At 37.5% G+C, this 19,359-nt stretch overlaps 3 protein-coding genes across 3 annotated transcripts; all 3 read right to left on the bottom strand.

Annotated features, from left to right (window-relative positions):
- Positions 1–505: 505 nt before the first annotated feature.
- Positions 506–1,456, bottom strand: OR51B2 (olfactory receptor family 51 subfamily B member 2). Its single transcript, XM_025988452.2, has one exon. It carries the CDS (start codon positions 1,454–1,456, stop codon positions 506–508), a length of 951 nt encoding a protein of 316 aa, XP_025844237.2.
- A 7,421-nt stretch (positions 1,457–8,877) lies between these two features.
- LOC112911759 (olfactory receptor 51B2-like) lies at positions 8,878–9,810 on the bottom strand. Its single transcript, XM_025988434.1, has one exon. It carries the CDS (start codon positions 9,808–9,810, stop codon positions 8,878–8,880), a length of 933 nt encoding a protein of 310 aa, XP_025844219.1.
- A 7,191-nt stretch (positions 9,811–17,001) lies between these two features.
- Positions 17,002–17,940, bottom strand: LOC112911760 (olfactory receptor 51B5-like). The gene has a single exon (XM_025988435.1). The coding sequence runs from the start codon at positions 17,938–17,940 to the stop codon at positions 17,002–17,004; it is 939 nt and encodes a 312-aa protein (XP_025844220.1).
- Positions 17,941–19,359: the final 1,419 nt, after the last annotated feature.

Below are 19,359 nucleotides of genomic sequence, written 5' to 3'. Positions count from 1 at the left end.
TTACTTCAAGAAACAGACACAAAAGAACTGATTTAAATTCCTTACCCTCCTCCAAACACAAATATTTCATATCATAAGATCTATGAAAATAAATTATGCAAAGTTTAAGAAAAGATATAAATGACCTGGAAATAGGAAGATCTATGGAATTATGGCCCCAATATCTCAAAAGATAAAGTAAATTATAGAATTATTTATACACAAACTTTTAAGTTATTTATATGGAAAGATAAAACTGGAAAAATATTCATAATGTAAATAAAACATTAGGGGATAATACAAAATGAACCCCTAAAAATCAGTGAGAAAAAGTGAAAATTAGCCAAAAAGACTTGTCTGTGATCAAGTTATATATAGATCTATCTATATGTAGACATATAGATATATAGAATATATATATATATATTCATTTCATTCAACTTAGCCTGTACCTTTATGTAATAATTAAAATCTCATCTCACTCTGATAAAAGGAAGAGTAGGTATAACACTCAGGTCCCTTCCAATTATGAAAAGGTCCAGAAAGGCCTTCTGTGCACAGAAAGTAGGTAAATTATGCTTCTCTGAATTTGCTTGGTCTTGATACTATATATAACAGGGTTCATGAATGGAGGAAAGAGAAAGTAGACATAGCTCATGGTGATGTGGACCACATGTGGTGCATGCTTCCCAAACCTGTGGATGAAAGTCAGGCCAATCACAGTAATATAAAAGACCAGGACACAGCTAATATGTGAGACACAGGTGTTAAGGGCCTTAGCTCGCTCTTCTCTAGAGGCAATACCCATAACTGTCTTCAGGATTAAAATATAAGAGAAGAGGATAATGAGAGCATCTAGGAAGAAAGTCAAAGCAACCAGAATGACTGGGTACACACGATTAAATGTAATATCAGCACAGGCAAGTTTCATGACATCTTGGTGGAGGCAAAAGGCATGGGAAAGAACATGGGAACGGCAATATGGGAACCAGTAGAGTGGCACAATTGGAGGCACGAGGGATAAAAAGCCCCTCAGTAGTACGCCCAGTCCTACCTTCATCACCCGAGAATTGGTAAGAATGGAGTTATACCTCAGAGGAGTGCGGATGGCGATGAATCGGTCATAGGCCATAGCAAGCAAGACACCCGATTCCACAATGGAAAGGGAATGAATGAAGTAAGCCTGCAGGAAGCAGGCTCCGTGGCTCATCTCCCGGTGATTCATCCATAAGACGCCCATTACAGTAGGCATCGTAGTCAATGTCACCATCAGATCGGTACCTGCCAGCATGGCAAGGAAATAGTACATGGGTTCATGCAGGCTGTGGTCGTCCTTGATGAGGTAGAGGAGAGTGCCATTGCCAAGAAGCACAGAGATATAGACTGCAAAGAAGGGGATGGAGATCCAGTGATGAGCAGCCTCCAGACCTGGGAACCCAGTCAGCAAAAAGGGGGCAGTGCTAATATTGGGCCACATAGTATGTCCACAGATGGAGAGCAAGTTTATGGAAGCTATTAACCCAGAAATCCAGATTTTTTGGTTTGCACTACCTCCTCATGTGAGTATATTACAGCAGATTCAATCACAATTTTTGTACTCAGAATAATAAATTGATATATATGTGGTTTAACAACTATTTTCTTTTGGAAGAGAGTGGAGATTTCTAGGCTATACTAATCATGGGAAGAATCATGGTATTTTCCCACATGATATATAATATTAGGTTACTGGTTAAAATTTTCCGAATTAAATATTTTTTTCAATACATTAGGCCACACTGTTATGTATATGCTAGAAAATGTTTAAAGCAATAAAGGTAAGGAGAAGGAAATGGAGATGGAGACAGAGACAAAGCCAAAGAAGATGACGTGACGACGACAAAGGAGAAGAAGAAATACAAAGGGATAATTACTTTGCTTAGTTACACTGTCTTTTTGTTTGGTTGTAGAAACACTGATACACTTGATATATTTAGACCTGATTTAATTTTATATTTGCAATCATTATAGATTTTTTATTGTTATTAGCAAACTTTGATCTGTTTTGAAATTGTTTATCAGCATTTTCTGGAATTCTTACAAAAGTTCAGAAACCCTTGATGGAGAAAAATGGACAAGAGCAGACAATGCCATATTTAGTCTGAACACATTTACAGTTTTCTGGAAGCCCATCCATGGGTTCCCCACTGAAAATTTCAAACCTGCTGTAAAACATTTGTCCAAAGGAAGTCTGTGCTATTATGCTGCTCACTCCAGGTAGGATATGTCCCCTATGCAGGCCTCTGGAAAATCTTTCTATCTTCTCTTGAGTGCATCTAACATCCAAAGGACAAGAAGTCATTCCATATTTCTGTTCCTGGCACTCATCTACTACACAGTCTTATTGCTGGAATGGTTATCTTCTTTCTGTCTTATTTGAGGACTTACTCCAGACTCTTTCTTCTCAAAAAACTTTTGAAGCGTCCAAGTTGAAGACTTTATGTTTGTAGAAATCACCTCCCCAGAGTTTCACCTTTGAAGCCACTTGGGAGATTCTTTGATTTTCCTTCCCTTCTTTTTTCTGAAAGTGGCTGAGCCATTCAATTGGTGTCCCCAGCCAGCTCTTTCATGCACTTCCCCAAGGGTGTTTTAGGAAAAATAGAAACTCAAATAACACCTTTATAGAGATGCCAGGGCTTGGTTATGTGACCCAAGATCCTCAACATCAGCATTCCCAGTGTCTATCTCAAAGGTCAAGGGAGTCATATGTGCTTTTGTTGCTCTTAGAATTTGTGAATTCCAATTGTATTTTTTTTTGTCACTTTGGAGACATCAGTTTTGATTCACAGGAACCTCAGTAGATCTGTGAACAGCAAGTTGAATGAAAGATGTTATGTTGTATCTTAAAATTACTTATCATTTATCATTGCCTGTTTTGTGGCAGAGTCAGGGTGATGAACATGTTCTTTTCATTAACAAAACTCAAAAATCTAGTGAGGACCAGAAAGAAAATATTTGCCATGAACTTACAAAGTACTCTCTTTACTGTATGAATGTCAGTGTGCTAGGGAGAGCACATACAAGATATCCCTGGCATCTGGGCAAGGTTCCTACAAGTGCTATTTAAGCTGAGAACTGAATAACAGAAGAGTCAGGAATATGATATTTTTCTGTAAGATAGTGTATAAATTCCATGCACAGAAATAAACAAAACCAAACCCACCAAAGAAAAATATTTGCACTAGTCATGGGACAAGAAAAAAACATGATGAATTTATGCTAAATTTATACTAAGAATCATAGCATCTCTAGAACAATTCATGAGAGAAAGCTTAACACAAAATGAGTCCGTGATAGCAGATTCTGATCATCTAGAGTTCTTACAATTTATGTAATGAATTTTGACATTACCCAAAGGGCAAGAGTATGAAATAAATGATGGCCCAGACTTATGATCAGCTAGTCATTGTTTAAAGGTCACTTTGTTATGGTGTGAGGAGCACACTGAAAAGAGATAGAACAAGTAAGAAGAATCAAAATACAGTATACCACATGATAAATTGTGCTGGTGTGTATATGATGGGGTGTTATGGGGTTGGACAGAAGTGGACATACTTCAGTGGAAAATCACTAGGTAGAAACCTTGAGCTATCCTTTCTTCTCCCTGGGTAAGAATGCAAAGACTCACATTTTCTTTTTTTTTTTTTTTTAAGATTTATTTATTTATTCATGAGAGACACAGACACACAGACACACAGACACACACACACACACACACACACACAGGCAGAGGGAGAAGCAGGCTCCCACAGTGAGCTTGACGTGGGATTCGATCCCAGACCTCGGGATCACGCCCTGAGCCAAAGGCAGACACTCAATCACTGAGCCACCTAGGTGTCCCAGGACCCACATTTTCTATGAGCTTCTATTAGTATCAGTTGCTTCAGTTTATTTCTATTGTCTTGTACCCCCTAACCTTTCAGCACATGCTCATACAGACCTAGCTTTTACTGTGAAAATTAACAATCAGGCAAGAAAATAAATAAATTTAAAAAAAAAAACATAAGGTCTTGAGTTTATTTTAAAAAAGGAATTTAGAATGACTAAACCATATTTCCAGATTGCAAGCTTCTTCTTAAAAATTAATGAGATCTTTTCAGAGAATGGTAATAAAATGTTCAAGATCAGCAAGGACACAGCTTTTAATATTTTTATGAGCAGAAAAAAGTTTGAGAAACAGGGAGGCTGTATGTTCTTCTATAGCTAGGCTTGCATCAGAAAAATAACAAGATACAGAGAAGGCTATGACAGGTCTAAGAATGTAAAAAAGAGGACATCTTCCTGGGCCATTGGAATAAAGGGAAAACCTGTCCAGGATGAAAAAAGAACCCTGATACTGGTCCAAGGGCAGGTGTGTGGGGCTTCTAGGAGTACAAGATACTTTCATCAAACTGAGGCCACTATATACAGTTTCCTCAGGGCTGGGATCATACTGTATGCATTCTTCCAATCCTACATTATGTAACAAAAGTTCCATAAACATGGCTTGGCTATATATGGGCTTATTTATTGACAGATGTCGAGAAAATTACAACAGGCACACAAGAACTAATATATCTGGGTGGAGTGTGGAAAGCTATGGTCTTGAAAATAATTGGCATCTCCCAACTCAGAACATGTATTTTCTTTAGTGAATTCCTAAAGTTCTGGGGGAATTGTTCTATTAATATCTGACGAATTGTCCTTCAAAAGGCACTATACACTTGGATGTGTAGACAGCCAGTAGAAGCACCATTCCTCACTACCATCTGGGACAAGTAGAAAGATTACTATTTTGAATGTGCAGAGAATTAGTGAGCACACACCTCATCACTGACACTATGAGAAAACCATTTCATAAGCACAGCCTCTGTCCTGAAGAATCTCACAATACACACTAGCAGAGTTTATAACTGGGTTTGATCACTGTGCAATTTTGTGCAAAGCATTGGCAATGAATATCTCAACAGAGTCTCTAATGCTGAAAACATCTAGATAATTTACCAACCTGATTTTTGTGTTATCATGTTTTTCTAGGTAAATAGGACTCCTAGACTAGAATAGATTCCAACACACACACAGAGACCAAACTGGGGCACCTGCGTGTCTCAGTGGTTGAGTGTTTGCCTTTGGCTTAGGTTATGTTCCTGGGGTCCTGGGATTGAATCCCCTGTGGGGAGTCTGAGTCTCCTTCTGCCTATGTCTTTACCTCTCTCTCTGTGTGTCTCTCATGAATAAGTAGTCTTTAAAAAATAAAAGAAAAAAGAAATACACCAAACTGCTTAGTCTGAGAGCTTAACTTGACTCTCAGTGGATATGGGGGAAGAAAAGAAGCAGAGGGGGCTTGGTTGTATGAGAAAAGAAAGGACAGGAAAGATATGTGGACTTCATCTTTTTTTAATATTTTATTTATTTACTAATGAGAGACACACAGAGAGGCAGAGACACAGGCAGAGATAGAAGCAGGCTCCATGCAAGGGAGCCTGATGTGGGACTCGATCCCAGGACCTGGGATCATGACCTGAGCCCAAGGCAGACGCTCAACTGCTGAGCCACCCAGGTGTCCCAGGACTTCAAAAGGAAATAGTGAATAATGAATCCATCACAAAGTCCCAATGCACAGGTAAACAGAAAGGAGAGTGTTATTCCTGCTCCTCCTCATTTGCTCTTCTCATCTACTCCCTTCCTCCTGAATGGGATGAGGTATAGGCCCTATGGTTACAAGAGTGATGGGTCATGGCCAGGGTCTCAGGTTTTCTATTTTCCCTAGTGAGTCTCACATGTCCTTTCTAAGACAGCAGTTTCTAAAGTGTAAACACACACACATACACACGAATGTGTGTGCATGTGCTGTTAGGATCTAATAAAAACTATAAATTTCTACCCAGAAAAAAATGGATAAAAGCACATAATACCACATTTAATTTAGGGCATTCATGGTTATGATGATGCCATCCCAAGTGTTGCAAATTAGAAAAGCTAAATCTAGCATAGTTCTTTTAATATACTTCTTGGGAAAAAAAGGAAGAATTCTGTGCTGTAGATGTTTCTTACCTCAGCTAGGATTCCCTCTGTGCAAGCCTCTGGAAAACTTCCTTACGTGCTTCTCTTGATTGTATCTAACATCAGAAAGGAAGAGTCACCCCATATTTCTGTTCCTGGCACTCACCTACTCCAGTCTGTAATAGGAACTTATTCCTGACGAGATGCTGTCAGTAGAGTGGCATAGAAGTGTATGGAAGAAAGATTCTATGACTTAGAAAGAGAGGACGTTGACTGAAAGTGGTAGATTAAGGAGAGAGAACAGTGGAAGATGATATGCGTATCTCTTATTAACTATGTATTTCCTCATATGAAAGAATCATCATATATTAAGTGATTTCCTACTGGCTGAATATTCTTCCCTCCTATTTTAGTGTTGACAGGTCATAATTTTCAGATGTCCAGCTTTGCCAATACAATGATATTAAAATAATTAACAGGACATATGAGTGCCAATAGTATGCATTTTGTTTTTCCTAATTGATAGATAATTGAGGCTCAGAGATTAAATGACTTGTTCAAGATCACAAAGGTTGCAAGCAAAAGAGGCAAGAGTAGGCATACTTTTTTCTTCCAAGACACATTGTTTCTACCATACTGTGCTTTTTTATTTTTTACAAATTTTCCATATTCCTAAAAATAAATTGATGCAAGTAAATTAGCTATATTCAAAGGTATAATATGATTACAGCTTTAGTTCTTTAAATGTAATAGTATGCTCCATATGTCTAGAAATACTCTATCCATTTTATCTGGGGAAGTTTGAGAATATTATAAAAAGTAGAATGTAATTTTATACATAACAAGACAGTATAGTAAAACTGATAACTACATTCATACGAAACTTTACATTTTCAAGATGCTTTTGGATGTATATATATAGATACATAATGAAAAATAAATATCATACCTGTTATACCTTCTTTAAATAGGCATTACCTTTGAATTTTTTAAATAAATTTATTTTTCATTGGTGTTCAATTTACCAACATACAGAATAACACCCAGTGCTCATCCTGTCAAGTGCCCCCCCCCCCGGGGCCCGTCACCCATTCACCCCCACCCCCCGCCCTCCTCCCCTTCCACCACCCCTAGTTCGTTTCCCAGAGTTAGGAGTCTTTATGTTCTGTCTCCCTTTCTGATATTTCCCACACATTTCTTCTCCCTTCCCTTATATTCCCTTTCACTATTATTTATATTCCCCAAATAAATGAGAACATATAATGTTTGTCCTTCTCCGATTGACTCACTTCACTCAGCATAATACCCTCCAGTACCTTTGAATTCATTTCTATGTATTACTTTACTAGTGACTTATGTTAGACTTACTTATGTCACCATTGCCTTGACTTTCTTAAATGTATCTTTTCCCTTACTTTTAAGTTCTTGTTGTGTATTCTCTTATTTTTAATTTTTAAACTGCATGGACTATACAATTGACACAAGTCAATTGATCTATTATTCATTTCTAGGTATTACTCTACTGAGTAATTCAAGCCAATTGATCTATTATTCTCTTATCTCTCATAGAATCAATTGGGGAAAACCTAATTAAAGTGTGAAAAAATGCTAAGTGAATTAAGAATGGGAGTAAACAGAGATGGAAGATCTAAACTGTTGGTTTCCAAAGATTATTTTAAAATAACCATTTTCACTGGAGAATTAAATCCCTTTACAAGAGGATAATAGGAAGTCACTCCAACAATCCTGTTAGACATGGGGATATGAAGTTCCTTCTCCAGTTAAAAGGGAAAAAAAAAAAAAGAAAAAGTCATGGGCTAATTATTGATTGAATATATTAGCATTATATTTGCCAACATGTTTTCTATAATTTTGCTGAATATACATCATTCTCCCTAGCCCTCTTTACCTTTGATGAATTAATAAAACAGAGTTTTTCTTCCTATATTGCTGGTGTACCGATTCTCATAGTGTTTACCCCTGCATGGAATAAATTCATGGGAGGTCCTGAGAGAATTTTCCTTAAATATCTTATGTGTTTCAAGTCCATACAATTACAATACTTCCTGGAAATGTTTTATTTCACTACCATCAATCCAGAAAAAGACAAAATGTTGCCCCTGTGTATCTATTAGAATGTTTCTTTGACTAGTATCACTTTTTAATTGAGCATATGTCAAGGTTATAAACTGTAGAACACAAAACAAAACCTCAGGCATGGAAGAAATGGAACTCTATTTTATTGTGTGGTTTGAAGGCCTCATCCCATAAGTTTGAAGACACCATATATCATCAACTCAGACCTTTCTCATTAATCTATGGTGGGCATGCTATACTGGAATCTGCTAGGATCCAAGTTCTTGTTTGGCCTTGGGTGGTATTGGCAGCAAGCCCTCTCTTGATCTGAATATCTTATTCTCATTTATTTTTGCTCCACTCTAGTGCAATGCAATACTAGTAGAGTAGTCTAAGACCCTCTGTCATCTCTGATGCACTCTCAGGCACTCAAAAATTTTTACCTGTATTCCACAAAATACCAGAGAACTCTTGCAAACTATCTCATTGCCCTCTCAATGTATAGAGTCTGCAGCCATTTCAAATATAACTGGCCTCAGGTAACTATGAAGACAGTTCTGTAAGATGAGAAATGACAGTATATAAGCAAACCAACCCACAAAACAGAGCAACAGGGCTATGGTCAATGTCCCTGGGAACGAAATGGGGGCAAGGGGCTAAGAATCAGGACAATGAGCTATGTCTTTTAAGTGACAAGAATGTCAGTCCTTTTGATTGTAAGCCACATTAGCTTCATACAGCCCATTCTCCCAAGAAACTTATCCCATAGTGGTGAGATACCCCAAGGTAAATAGATCAGAATCAAATTCTATGGAAAGAGAGAAGGTGATTGATACCATTCCTTATCTGCTTTGTCTTAATACTATAGATTATTGGATTCATAAATGGAGGGAAGAGGAAATATATATAGCTCATGATAATATGAACTATATGTGGCACATATTTCCCAAATCGATGAATGAGAGTCAGCCCAGTAACAGTGACATAAAAAACCAGAACACAGCTAATGTGGGAGACACAAGTGTTTAGAGCCTTAGCCCGCTCCTTACCTGAGGCAATTCCCATGATAGTATTAAGGATTAAAATATAAGAGATAATAATAAGTACAGAGTCCAAGAAACCAGTTAATGAGACCAGGACTATAGGATAGATTCTATTAAAGGTGATGTCGGCACAGGCCAGTTTGATCACATCCTGGTGTAAGCAGAAAGCATGGGAGAGGACATGGGATTTGCAGTAGGGGAATCCAGAGAGAGTGATGATTATAGGAACAATAAGGATAAATCCCCTCATTAGAACCCCCAGACCTATCTTCACCACCTTAGCATTAGTGAGAATGGAAGTGTATCTCAGGGGGTTGCGGATGGCAATAAAACGATCATAGGCCATAATGAGCAAGACTCCAGACTCTACAATAGAGAGTGAATGGATTAGATAGGCCTGAAAGTAGCAAGCTTCATGGCTGATGACCCTATGATCAAGCCATAGAACACCAAGCACAGTAGGCATCGTTGTCAAAGTCACTACAAGGTCGGTGGCTGCCAATATCGCCAAAAAGTAGTACATTGGCTCATGGAGAGTGTGGTCTTCTCTGATAAGGAAGAGGAGGGTACCATTGCTGAGGAGTATGGAGACATAAATGACAAAGAAGGAGATGGAGATCCAAGGATGAAATATCTCCAGACCTGGGAAGCCAGTCAGTAGAAAAGGGGCAGCACTGATGTTGAGCCACATGGTGGATCCCTGAGAAGAAACAAAAAACCTCTCTCTAGACCAGAACTGTTCAGTAGAAATATAATTTAATCCATGTACATGATTTTTTTTCATGTACATGATTTTAAATTTTCTAGTAGCCACATTAAAACAAAAAGGGAAAAGGTAAAATAATTTTAATATTGAATTTTATTTAATCCACTATATCTAAAATATAGTCCATCTGTACCTTTATCCATCTCTAGTTCTGTCATATAGTTTCTTCTCTCAATTGTGAACATATTTTATATGGTAGGAAAGAAGTCAGTCCTTCCATTCTGGATCAACCATTCATATTATGTTCATTGATTCAACAAATAGGAATTGATGATACCTACATAAATGAAGAACTTGACTTGGCATTAAAGACACAGACTTCATGGTCTTGTCACAAAAAATATGCTCTCTTGGGGTGATACTATATTTACCTGAGTTGTAGTTCACATTATAATACTTTGTATGGATAAGTATTTTATGCAAGCCCACAGGACCAACACATTAAAAAGCCCCAAAGAGAGGTTCCTAAAGTCTGTCCAGGTACCTCCTAACCTTTCGGGACTGCTAATATTACTCAACTTTGTGGAACTTACAACTTTCTCCTCCAAGGAAGCATTACATTTGACACTGAAGACAGCAGATGAAAGCTTAGAAGTGACTGTTTTCAACTTCTAAATTTTACCTAGGGACAATCATATCTATCTCACTAAAATGAAATGAGCTAACAAGACATGAAAAGACAGGGTGGACCAAATCTAATCACATGACCCTTAAAAGCAAAAATTTTTCACTAGTGATGGAAAATTTAGACTAGCGGTGGAATGAGAACCCAAAATGTTTCAAAGTTTGAGAAAAACCTGACAGATAGTTACTAGTTTGAAGACGTAGGGGGCCACATAAGAAGGGATTCAGGCAGCCTCTAGGAGCAGACAGACAGTTCCAGCTGACAGCCTGCAAAAAAAGTAGGGATGTCATTCTTAGTGCCATAAGGAAACACATTCTGCCAACAAGGTGAATTTGTTTGGATATATATTATTTTATGTAGCTAAGTCCCACATGTCTCTTCTGCATCACCCAGGCTCTTGCACAAAACTTAATGAAAACTTTTTGCCTTTTACATTTTATTACCAGTCCCTCAGACCTAAGGGCTCTAATTAACTCATTCCAATGAAAACATGGGTATTTTCAATCCAATGCTAACATTTCTTTCTTTATTGACTGTTAAATGAATGTGTCAGTCTTCCTGGAAGCAATGATAGATTTTGACATAGATCATCAGGTCACTAACGAAACTTCAATGGTCTTATTTTTAACACAGTGAAATGTTAATTGGCTAGTAGGCTGAAAGTTTAAACTGATTTACGTATTGACATTGACTTCAAATACTACTTACTAAAAAAACAAACAAACAAATACTACTTACTGATACACTAATTGGCTAATGTGTAAGCTGACTGATGGAAGCACAGCCTTTTCCCAAACAAATGTCCAGTTAAGAGTCACCAATAACTCACCAACACCCTGCATATGTGGTCACCATCAGGCTCCCCCGACTCCGATTTTTTCTCACTGGTGGAAATTCTTGACCAGGCCTGACTGTATCTTACCCCCAGTGGAACTCTTACACTGTGATCATTCCCAAGCCTTAAAGGAACAGCAAATTTTAAAGGTAGGTATTATGGCAAGAACATACACAGTTTTGTCCTATAACTGAGAATTAGTCATATTATGGAAGGCAAGAGGCAGAAGGAAGAGAGGAAGAGAAAAGAGAGGACAGAAAGGTACCATAGGAATATATGAGAGAAAGAAAACTGAACATTGAGAATAGCACCAAGAGAAGGAAAAGATGTGATATCAAAACCTGTATGTGTCATGATGACCTTGCCCTGCACCTGTACTCCCAACATTAGTCTCTCTTCTTCTTCTTGCCTCTTCCAAAGAATATTCTTATTATAGGAAAAATATTCTTATAGCCCTGGACTAGTAAGAAAGTTTAGATAGCAAGCTGGATCTTTTGATTATTCATACATGCACCCATGACTTAAATGAAAACAAAAGAAGACAAAACTGCATTACGTATCTCTGAGATTCAGTATTTCCTAGAGAGTTGAACCTTTATGCTGCAATCTGTTACAATGAGCACAGCCCATGGTTACACATAGCTTTCCCCACTTCTCTATTCACCATCTTGCAATATCTACATGAAGGAAGAGGAGTCCAAAAAGAGCAGTTGTCTTCAATTTCTTCTCTATGATCTCCTTCCCATCCTTTCATGCTTAAAGAGCCTTACCTGGGACACCAGGAATTAAGGGGAGAGGTAATTGTGGTCTTGATATATAGAACCTAATGCAAATGTTATCTTTGAAACTGCTAATAGGATTAATTGGTGAAATAATGTATATAGAAAAATGCTTCCCTAGGGTTCCTTTGGCTGTTGGATAATTAGGCTTCTGGGTTATCTTCTTCTGGCCTCCTCTGGGGAAGGAGGGCCCCCAGATCTGTGTCCTATAACTCCACATTACACAGATAGCAGAATTGTAGCTCCATCTAGAAGATGGAAGTCATGCTGTTAAATCACCTTTGTCCTTCCTGAGCCCCATCTGAACAGAGAAGATACCATCAAAACTGCATTTGACTTTGTCATTCCTAAATCTGGGAGCAAGTAATCTAGCCAAGTTTAGGTGAAGTTTGATAATTCTCTGGCATTTACCTTCCTTTGGTTTCAAATGAGATCACTTATTACACTATTTTTTACACTATTTTATACATGCATTCTTAAAGTGATTTTATCTCACAAATAAGTCTAATTACTGATAAATTCTTTCAAGCAGTGAGTTTATATCTTTCTTTTAGTAAGTCTTATCCAGAGATCATATTCTTGCATTTGGAACAATACAAGTAAAAAAATCTTCTTTTACTTTAAGTAATAATGAAGTGAAGTAGTGGACATGGAGATGGTGTTCTTTCTATTGTTTACTTCTTCTGATATTTATATTTGAGTAGAAAAGACTGTACTCACATTCTGGCATAGATAAGAATCTGATGAACTCTCTTGTCCTGTCTTAGCTTAGACTTTCCTTTCTCTGAAAAACTCTTTGTCACGGTGACTTGATTTGGGAGAGCCATATTTTGAATTTAAAGTGAAATAACGTAGTGAGTATTTGAGATAATCCACATGACTTCAAGCTTTCCTTCTGTTTCATCAGTAGGAAGATTTACCCTCTTGTCCACAGAGCTCCCCACCCCTGTGTGTAATTCCATTCCTGAAAGGATCACTTTTTCTAGAACAGAAAGAAGGTCTTTGCTGCAAGATGCCCCAGTCAGGAGAATTTCTCACACGAGGCATAGGAGAAGTCACTGGAAAATGGGAGCAGCTGTTAACCCATATGAGCCAACACTCCAAGCAGCTGGGTTTGCCGGCAAGGGAAGGAGGTGGGTGGGTACCATTTCCTTAAGTGGCCATTATGGCTCTGCCATTCATGTGTTTTCCAAACTTTATTCATTCCTTTAATATCTCTGACAATACTGTCCGTGAAAGTATAGAATCACAGTAGCATAATCCCCCAGATTTGGAAGGACCTCTCATCTCATGTAATGAAAGCCTTTCTTTGATGTTGTGTTTCGTGACAAGGGTCTTACAGTCAGTGACTGTCTCCTTCCGGGTTACAGAGCTCTATCTTCATGAGAATATGTGTTTTGAAGATATTCAGACAGCTTTATTAATAAAAAATATCTTACTTTTCCAGTTAAAATATTCTCTTGTGGCCTTACCCACCACTCCCTGGCAATGGATCCGAGTTCTGATATCACACAATTTAAGTCCTATTCCTATCCTATCATATTTGTGACATATATGAAGATAACATCCAGGCATTCTAAATACCTTCATTAAAGATTCAGAGAATTCTTTTCCCTGGGAGCTTTTGCTACCCTGTGTTGATGTCACCAGCCTTCTTTTTTCTGTGGCATTCAATTCTAGTACCTGTCAGCTTTTAGCATTCCATCCTCTTCTATGTAGATCCCATCTTTTAAATTTTTTCTTTTTTTCTTACTTTTATTTATTTATTTTTATTATTTATTTATGATAGTCACAGAGAGAGAGAGAGAGGCAGAGACATAGGCAGAGGGAGAAGCAGGCTCCATGCACTGGGAGCCCGACGTGGGATTCAATCCCGGGTCTCCAGGATCGCGCCCTGGACCAAAGGCAGGTGCCAAACCGCTGCGCCACCCAGGGATCCCGTAGATCCCATCTTTTAAATGTTTCCTCTAAAGGGTCCATCTCATCTTACCCATTTTTTATGGTGCTTCTTTACTATTATTGCCACTTTGTCTAGCAATAGAACTATAGGGACATAAACTTCTAAATGCCCTTTAAAAATAAATTTTGTCTATGAGGTTATTCATAACAATGATACTTTATGAGATTTAGGCTATTAAATAAAAGTTGATTGACATTCTTTAATTGGATATAGAGACCCCTGGGTCCTTTAAGCATTTCTAATAGCTCTGAATATCTAACTTATTTTAACCTAATAAGTATCTTTAAATATATCTCCTTTCATTTACCCTATAAAATCTGCATCTCCTGAGAAAGAATTCAGCAATTATTTGTTGATTAACTGAATGAAATCCATGAGCCTTTCACTTGTACTCATTTTATATTTGGAAGAGGACTTTTTAGATCATATTATGGGTTTTCAATGTACCTCTGATATTTCTAATTCTCTTTCCGATCATTTTTAAGACTGAATTTTGTCTTTCATCAAGAGGAACTCATGATCAGCCTTTCATTTCCTAACTCAAATTCAATATCCTTATGGTAGATTATCCTTTAAATTAAAGCTTATGCTATATACTTATAATATTCTTTGGAAGAGTGAGGATGATACTTGCAAAGGGTTTTTCCTAATATATATTATTCTTATAAACCTTAGCTCTCCTATAATTACATGCTGATTATTCATTTCAGTAGGCTATAGTGAGTTTATCATGAAGTCCTCCAATAGTAACTCTGCCCAAGTTCTTTTTTTTTTTCAAGTGTTCAATGATGATAAGCTAAATTTCAGACTTCATAAACTTGTCTGATGGAGATTCACTTATGGGTTGGTGCATTGGTCCAACCAACCACTTCAAAGTCCACCTTGTTTATAAATACAAAACATATTTTCAGTGTTTCCTGGGATATACTGTTGCAAATAGGTAACTTTGGGTACCCTGTATTTTACAACAGATAGACGTGTATGGTATCTACAGGTAACTCTAAATTTTATGACACCCAAGGAAATGATGTGCTTTGTAAAATAGATTTTTAAAAGAAGTAAATATCTAGGTGGATTGCAGTCATTTGTAATTCTTTTGTATAGATTAATAGAGGGATTCCTTTAATCTCTTCCCTGGTATCTCCATTTCTATTTTTACCCTATAAATCTCCTTTCAATGAATTTTTTCCTCAATTATTTGCAAATAAGAAATGAATTTCCTAAACAAGGGCAGTCACTTCATTAATCATTGACCAAATGGTCATCCCAGATTGCTTCCTGTCATTTTTTAGCTTTGATTTACTGTATTTTGGGGAAATGGACCATGGGAAATAGAATGTCACTTATCATCTCACACACACTCACATAGACATTTTAGTATTCAAGCTATGTTACTTGGACATCATCAAGTGATAAGGATGAAAAAAGTGCTTTCTTTTTTCTTAACTGACAGTTGCTCTCTTTTAATAAGCTCAGTCCTTTCACAATTAAATCTCTTGATAAAATAAGAAAAAGATGAGAGTTGAAGGTTTTCTTGTGCTGGATTCCTTGTAAGCAAAACCTGAGACAGAAATTCAGATGTACACAATTTATTAATGAATCTTCTCAGGAGACAAGAAGCAAGAAAAAACAGAATAGGGAGGGAAAGGGGATAATAAGCAAGGACACAGTCCCTGTTGGAGTTGAGTTTTAAAAGGGAAAAAGTTGTTATTTGCACATGGTCTTCTTCCTGGGGAACAGGGGCCACAATCTTGGTGAAGTAGTTCTAATTGACTTAAGAATAATAACCTGAAGGAAGCAGCAAATGTGAGCGATGAGCAGCTAACACTCACAGAAGCAAGAAGTAGGTACACAGTTCTTTAAAGTGATCTGGACAAAGTACCAATTACATCAATAGCACCTTCTATGTATTTCTTCTCCTGGCTTACCTCTTTCTTTCTTTGCCCTAATTGAGATGTAATAAAGACACAGCCTCCATCCTTGGAAGCTATTTTGATTTGAGTTGCAATCCCTTCCCAGTTCGTCAGAAAGTTTTAATCAAAATGTGGAAATCTATTCTTATAGTCCCTCAAGCTTTTTTCATAGTAAAAAGAGGGAGAAGAAATCATCTTTTCTACTTAGACTACTTAGCCACTGGTAGATGTTCTGGAGATGGTACCAAAATCAGAGCTAATGATGGAGTCATAGGATGAGAATAAGGGAAAAGATGGAAAGAAGTACTGAGTAACAGAGTAATAGACTATGTCTATTTCCTTTCTTTTATCCATGGTTCCTCTTATCACAAACTGTTTTTCGTAAGTAGGTCCTGCCTTGGGAATAAATATAAGCTTATAGTTCTTGAGACAAATTCATGATCATTTTATGGAGAGAGGAAGAATCAATGATACGTTTGGGATAACAAGTGATTACAATACTGAGTGAGAAAAATTCAGACATCTTTACAAGAAAATTCTAGAACATCAGTCATCAAACATACAGGTTCCCACAATTAGTATTAATATCTGTGGGGGAAATTCATGGAAGTTAGATTGGATTGGATATAAACAGACCAAACTTTATTTTATGCAAACCAATTATTATTTTATCCTTATAACTCTGTTCCTATCCACCACCTTTCTAATCCCAAAGAAATATATTTTAGATACATTATAGACACATCTATAAACAGCTAGTGTATTATCGCAAAAACTGGGTGGCAAACAGAGATATCCAGTATGCAAAATTTTCTTTAAAAAATGCACAAACTACATTAGACCAAAGTCATGAACTTAGATAAGGTAGGACAACTTGTAGCTCTACATTGACAATTATTTTACCAAGAGAATCTTATCATGGGTGTTTGATTTGAGACTTTTTCACTACTCTGCCAAAACCCAGAGTACTCATATTCTGTATGAGGGACTGTGAAGGTCAGATATCATACTTTGATTCTATGGGTAGTAAAAAGGCGAAAAATGCCAATCTGGATTTGCTTGGTCTTGACACTATAGATTATAGGATTCATTAATGGAGGGAAAATAAAATATATGTAGCTCATAGTAAGGTGAACAATATGCGGAACCTGCTTTCCAAACCGATGAATCAGAGACAGTCCAATCACCGTGACATAGAAAACCAGGACACAGCAGATATGGGAGACACAGGTGTTGAGGGTCTTGGCCCTCTCTTCTTTGGAGGCAATACTCAGGACTCTCTTGAGTATCAACACATAGGAGATGAGGATAATCAAAGAATCCAGCACAAATATCAAGACTACAAGCACAACTGGATATAGGCGATTGAAGGTGGTATCAGCACAGGCCAGTTTGATGACATCCTGGTGAAGGCAGAATGCATGTGAGAGGATGTGGGAATGGCAATAGGGAAAAAAGTAAAGGGGTAAGATTGGAGGAACAACAGATATAAACCCCCTCATCAGAACTCCTAGCCCAATTTTCAGCACTTGATTATTAGTGAGTATAGAGCTATATCTAAGGGGGTTGCAAATGGCAATAAAACGATCATAGGCCATAGCAAGCAAAACACCAGATTCTACAAAGGCAAGTGAGTGTATAAAGTAGGCTTGAGAAAAACAGGCTACTTTTCCAATCTCTCTGTGATCCAACCAGAGGACTCCCAACACTGTAGGCATTGTGGTCAAGGTCAGCCCTAGGTCTGTGGCTGCCAGCATGGCCAGGAAGTAGTACATAGGCTCATGAAGATTGTGATCTTCCTTAATGAGAAGAAGGAGAATGCTGTTGCCTAAAAGGATAGAGAGGTAGATGAAAAAGAAGGGTGTGGAAATCCAGTGGTGAACTGCCTCCAAGCCTGGAAAACCAGTCAAAAGGAAGGAACTGGAACTGCTGTTGGGCCACATGTTGGGTTTATCCAGAAGAGATTTCCTTTGTTCCTGTTATTACCACTGAAATGCAGCTCCACTTTCAAGGTATCACTCCAAGTATATCGTCTCAGAATTCTCTCTTAAAGGTAATAATGACATTGATATAAGCCGTTGTTTCTCAAAATGTATTATTAAAACAACTTGTATCTTGTTTTTAGTTTGGGGGAGTTTTTTTAGAGAGTGAGAGAGGGAGAGGGAGAGATAGAATCCTCAGCCAAAATCAACAGTCGGATGCTTAACTGACCAAGCCACCCAGGTGTTCCAGTTATTTTCTGTGTTCTCAACTGCATATTCTAGGAACCATCTCCTTCCTACTTCCTAATTAAATCCCTGGTGTTTCATATGGTCATATGTATTCTAATAACCTCCCCAGCAAATTTCTGGTACACACTACACATAGAAACCATTTCCATCAACTATACCAACTTCACAGAAGAATCCATATTTGGAGGATTTCAGGGAACTCAACCCTGACCTAACTATACTTGCCTTCACAAGTGATTCCTAACCCACATTATCCTGCATATGTAGGATTTCTCTGAATTCTCAATAAAAGTCCCAGGTGTCTAAGAGAAAAAAATATGGAAAGAAAAGCTGTACCACTATCACCATAGCTAAGGAGCAGACAGATAGGAAGAGGCACTTTGCTTCCCTACTCCATGGATTAGTGATGGGAAGACAAACATGATGTGCTTATTAATCTCCTCCTGGACACTATAAAACTATTCACTGTTCATTTCAATAGCCTAGACTATTTGGAAGTTAGATGATTATGGACCCTGGAGCTGGAATAAATGCTTAGGCCAGCCAAAGATATGGCTCATGATTGACTTTATCCTTCAGTTTTTTTAAAAAAAATTATCTTATTTCCATGTGATTTCTTTTTCTTTCCCTATTACTTTTCTGTTGACCCACTATCACAACTCCCTAGAACTTGATTTCTCCTTTTTCAAGTTCTCCATTTGTATTTAAATATCCTTCTTCTTGATCTCCTTCTTTTATAATCAGCCATACACTTCTGAACCTGTCCCAAGAAATAATAAATGAGAGCCCTATTGCTGCTTACACAGAATTTCCTGTTGGCAGAAGGAAGAGGTATGTCCTTGAAGAAGGTTTCCACATCTCTTCTGCCACTAGATTATGGACTACTTGAATATAGAAACCATGTTTTATTTGCCTTGCTCAATACCTAGTGAAGTACCTAACACGTTATGTTTTACACACACCCATTACATCTATACATCAACTATATGCTAATACATGTATACATGCATACATGTACATATAAACCTGCATGTACATATCTACATATACACACCTACATTTAGACAATTATACATATATATATTAATTCACCCAATATGTTTTGAGCATCCACTGTGTGATAAACATGAC

This window comes from Vulpes vulpes, chromosome 11 (genome assembly GCF_048418805.1).
Source record: "Vulpes vulpes isolate BD-2025 chromosome 11, VulVul3, whole genome shotgun sequence".
In the NCBI taxonomy this organism is placed as follows: Eukaryota; Metazoa; Chordata; class Mammalia; order Carnivora; family Canidae; genus Vulpes; species Vulpes vulpes.
This window is presented reverse-complemented; position numbering and strand designations above follow the sequence as displayed.

Excerpts from the sequence above, each read along its gene's own strand:
- OR51B2 (XM_025988452.2), bottom strand. The coding sequence starts at position 1,456 with ATGTGGCCCAATATTAGCACTGCCCCCTTTTTGCTGACTGGGTTCCCA.
- LOC112911759 (XM_025988434.1), bottom strand. The coding sequence starts at position 9,810 with ATGTGGCTCAACATCAGTGCTGCCCCTTTTCTACTGACTGGCTTCCCA.
- LOC112911760 (XM_025988435.1), bottom strand. The coding sequence starts at position 17,940 with ATGTGGCCCAACAGCAGTTCCAGTTCCTTCCTTTTGACTGGTTTTCCA.